Source organism: Nicotiana attenuata, unplaced genomic scaffold (genome assembly GCF_001879085.1).
Source record: "Nicotiana attenuata strain UT unplaced genomic scaffold, NIATTr2, whole genome shotgun sequence".
NCBI lineage: Eukaryota > Viridiplantae > Streptophyta > Magnoliopsida > Solanales > Solanaceae > Nicotiana > Nicotiana attenuata.
This window is the reverse complement of record NW_017684840.1, coordinates 3,211-7,231: the sequence shown is the minus strand read 5'-3', so window position 1 is coordinate 7,231 and position 4,021 is coordinate 3,211. Positions and strand designations below refer to the sequence as shown.

The 4,021-nt window shown below is 39.3% G+C and overlaps 1 protein-coding gene across 1 annotated transcript; it reads right to left on the bottom strand.

Annotated features, from left to right (window-relative positions):
- Window positions 1-1,127: 1,127 nt before the first annotated feature.
- On the bottom strand, window positions 1,128-1,778 carry LOC109222124. Its single transcript, XM_019386526.1, has 2 exons — window positions 1,382-1,778; window positions 1,128-1,195 (listed from the first exon to the last, which is right to left on the bottom strand). Exons 1-2 carry the CDS (start codon window positions 1,776-1,778, stop codon window positions 1,128-1,130), a joined length of 465 nt encoding a protein of 154 aa, XP_019242071.1.
- Window positions 1,779-4,021: the final 2,243 nt, after the last annotated feature.

Below are 4,021 nucleotides of genomic sequence, written 5' to 3'. Positions count from 1 at the left end.
AATCCGAGCTCAAATGACCTATCAAATCCCAATTTGAAATATCAAAAACTCGAGCCCTAGCTTTACCCCTTTTAATGAATTCCAACCAATTTCCATGTTAAATTTAACAAAATCTCGAGTATTTAGGCCAAGGAACTTACCTCTAATCATTCCTCCTTGAATCCCTCTTCAAAATCGCCTCAAAGCTCTCAAAGCTCGCTCAAAATGGTGTAAAATACATAACCTTCGCGGATGAAATATTATAAACCCTTCTGCCCAGCTACAGTGTTTTCGCAATTCCCAGCAAAACCTTCGCATTTGCGAAGCTACAGTGTTTTCGCAATTCCCAGCGAAACCTTCGCATTTGCCAAGCTACAGTGTTTTCGCAATTCCCAGCAAAACCTTCGCATTTGCGAAGCTACAGTGTTTTCGCAATTCCCAGAATAACCTTCGCATTTGCGATGCTACAGTGTTACACCAGAACCAGCAATATCAAATTTCTCCAAAATGATCCGAAACCACCCCGAAACTCACCCGAGGCCCCCGGGACCTCAACCAAAAGCACGGACATATCCCATAACATCATTCAAACTTGTTCCAATCATCAAAACACATCAAACAACGCTAAAACCATCAAATCACATCGGATTCAAGCCTAAGTTCTTCAAAACTTCCGAAATGCACTTCGATCAAAAACCGATCAAACGACGTCCGAATGACCTGAAAATTTGCACACATATCCAAAATCACCTAACGAAGCTACACAACTCTCGGAATTCCATTCCGACCCTCGGATCAAAATCTCACCTATCAATCGGAGTTCGCCAAAATACTAACTTCGCCAATTCAAGCCTAATCTACACCGGACCTCCAAAATCAATTCCGACCACGCTCCTAAGTCACAAATCATCCCCCGAAGCTAACCGAATCACCGGAAATCACATCCAAACCTTCTAACTCATAAGTCACGTCCAGTTGACTTTTCCAACTTAAGCCTTCCTTAAAGAGACTAAGTGTCTCATTTCTTATCAAAACCAATCCAAATCAACTCTCACACACCACATACCGATAACGAAACGTGAAGAAGCAATAAACGGGGAAAACGGAGCAGTAACACATGAGACGACGGGTCGGGTCGTCACAGATGCTCAATTATGCCCCTGCATTCCAACATCTTCCTCCAAATATGTGATCCTCTCCTCCATGGGAACTATTACTGCATTTAATTTTTTACAGTATTTCTGGGCCATGAAAGAACTCCACAAACTAGGCCTTGTTCGAAACTTCCACCATAACTTACAAAATAGTACCTTTGATACATCATGTAATGATCGAACTCCTATTCCTCCTTCCTCACATGGCATACATAATGTATTCCATGATGCCCAATGTCAGCTAGTACCTCCAACTGCACTACTCCAGAAGAATTGAGCAAATATCTTATGTAATCTAGTTATCACATACTTGGGAGGATTTACTGCTGAAAGTAGGTGTATTGGCATACTTTGAAGCACATTTGATATCAATACTGCTCTGCCTCCTATTGACAGTAATTTACCTTTCCATGTTTGCAGCTTCTCAAGTACTTTATTGATGATACCTTGATAATATTCCAGCTTTCTTCTAGCATAAAAAATGGGACATCCAAGGTATGTAAATGGAAAATCTTGCCTTCCAATACCAGTTATCCTCTTCACTTTTCTTACTATCTCCAAATCTGTCAAGTGATGCATATAAATAGCTGATTTGCTGTTATTTACTAACTGTCCAGATACCTCATAAAGATATAGAATTTCCATTACCAATCGCAAAGATGTGGCATCAGAAGATGTGAAAATTATAGTATCATCCGCGTATGCTAGATGGTTGATTTTTGGACTCCACTTAGGCAGTCCATAACCACAAAAATACAAGTTCTAATGAAAAGAGTTTAATCCTCTAGACAGTGCTTCTGCAGCAATAATGAAAAGCATAGGGGATAGTGGATCACCTTGCTTGACTCCCCTTGACGACTTGAAAAAAGCATAAGGCTGACCATTTATTAGAACTGAGTACCAATTATTTCCAACAATATCAAAGATCAAGCCTATGAATCTTTCACAAAATCCCATTCTCCTTAGCACCTTTGTCAAAAATAACCATGAGAGCCTATCGTATGCTTTTGTCATGTCTAATTTAATCACTACATTAGGGCTAGCTTTTGTTCTTAACCTAATGTCAGTGATTATTTCCTGAGTTAATAGTACATTTTCCACAATGCTTCTCCCCTTTACAAACCCTGCTTGCTCCTCTGAAATCAGATTTGGAAGCAATCCTACCAGTCTTCCATGAATCACTCTCGAAAAAACCTTATTAATGAAGTTACTAAGGCTTATAGGCCTCAAGTCTGAGAATGTGCTAACCTCCTTCTTCTTTGGCAAGAGCACCAAGTTTGTATGTGTCACACATTTTGATAATTGTTGCCCACTGAAAAATTGCAGTACCATTGCATGAATGTCATCTCCAATGATATCCCAACATGATTGATAAAAAGCTCCTGTGAACCCATCCGGACCTCCTGCACTCTCACCATTAAGACCAAATACTGCATTTTTACTTCCTCCTTTGTAGGCTGGCTTGTCAATTTTGCATTTTGATCCCCATTTATCAAACTAGGCATATGATCTAGAATGTGAAAGTTAGTAGGAATCACACTCTCACATAGTTGATCCTTGAAAAAACTGACAGTTGCTTCTGCTATCTGATCCTCCTCTTCAATCCAATTACCACTACTGTCTTGTATTCTTTTGAGCTGGAGTCTTTTTCTTCTACCATTTACTTGAGCGTGAAAAATCTTTATGTTCCTGTCACCCTCCTTAACCATGTCATGACTGCTTTTTGTTTCCAAAATCCCTCCTCCAGGGCAAGGTATCTAATTAGCTCAGCTTGAACTCTCTTCAATCTTTCTCTGTTAGCCTGTGTAGGAAATGCTTCAAATTTCCTCTCATGCACCAAAACCACTTCTTCCATGCTAGCAATCTTCTGAAATATGTCCCCAAACGTTGCTTTAATCCATGTGGACAGTACTTTCTTCAGCTTCTTCAGTTTGTGATTAAAGAGAATAAAAGGATTGGCTTCAAAATCTGTATTCCAATTATCCTTAACAACTTCCTTAAATGAGTCATGCTTAACCCAAAAATTGAGGAATCTGAAAGGTTTTTTGATAGGAGCAGCTTCTATGTCATACTTGAGCAGCATAGGGCTATGATCTGAGCCTATTTTGGATAGATGAGTAACTTCCAGACCTGGGAACACCTGCTGAAATTCCATATTTGCAAAACATCGATCCAATCTTTTGAAAATGCAGTCCTCCTCTGACCTACCATTCCACCAGGTAAAAATGCTACCTTTAAAACCAAGGTCAGATAAGCAGCACGTATTCATACAATGTCTAAAATCATCTACTTCATTTATATGAACTGGTACCCAAACTTTTCCTCCTCATCCCATATCACATTAAAGTCTCCACCTACAAGCCATGCATTAGTCATATCCGTAGCCATTGCATACAATGAATCCCACAATTCAATCCTTTCAATAGCATCACATTTAGCATATACCAGTGTAAGAATAAGGTCTGCATGTGTTTCAGTATGGAAGAGCCTTAAAGTCAATTGTTGTACCATGTTATACAAAATAGTAACCTCAAAGATTTCATCAATAAAAGCCCATATTTTGTTTGACACATTCACTACAGCTTGCGCAAATCCAATTCTTCTTCTATATCTCTCCATCTTACTAGCCTGTTGCATTGGTTCCATTATCCCAATAAACTCAAAGTGATGTTGTCTATGCATTGTGACAATCCTCTCAAAGGCTTGCATTGTATTTACTGATCGAACATTCCATATTAAGGCATTCATTACTGATTTTTGGTTCTTCTTGTTTGTACTCCACCTATTGGTACAATGGACTGTTCCTTACTTTGCTTCTTCTTTCCTCTAGCTGCAGACTTTACTTTCTCTAAATGCCTTGGAGAAATATCCCCCTGCCGGGCTATGTT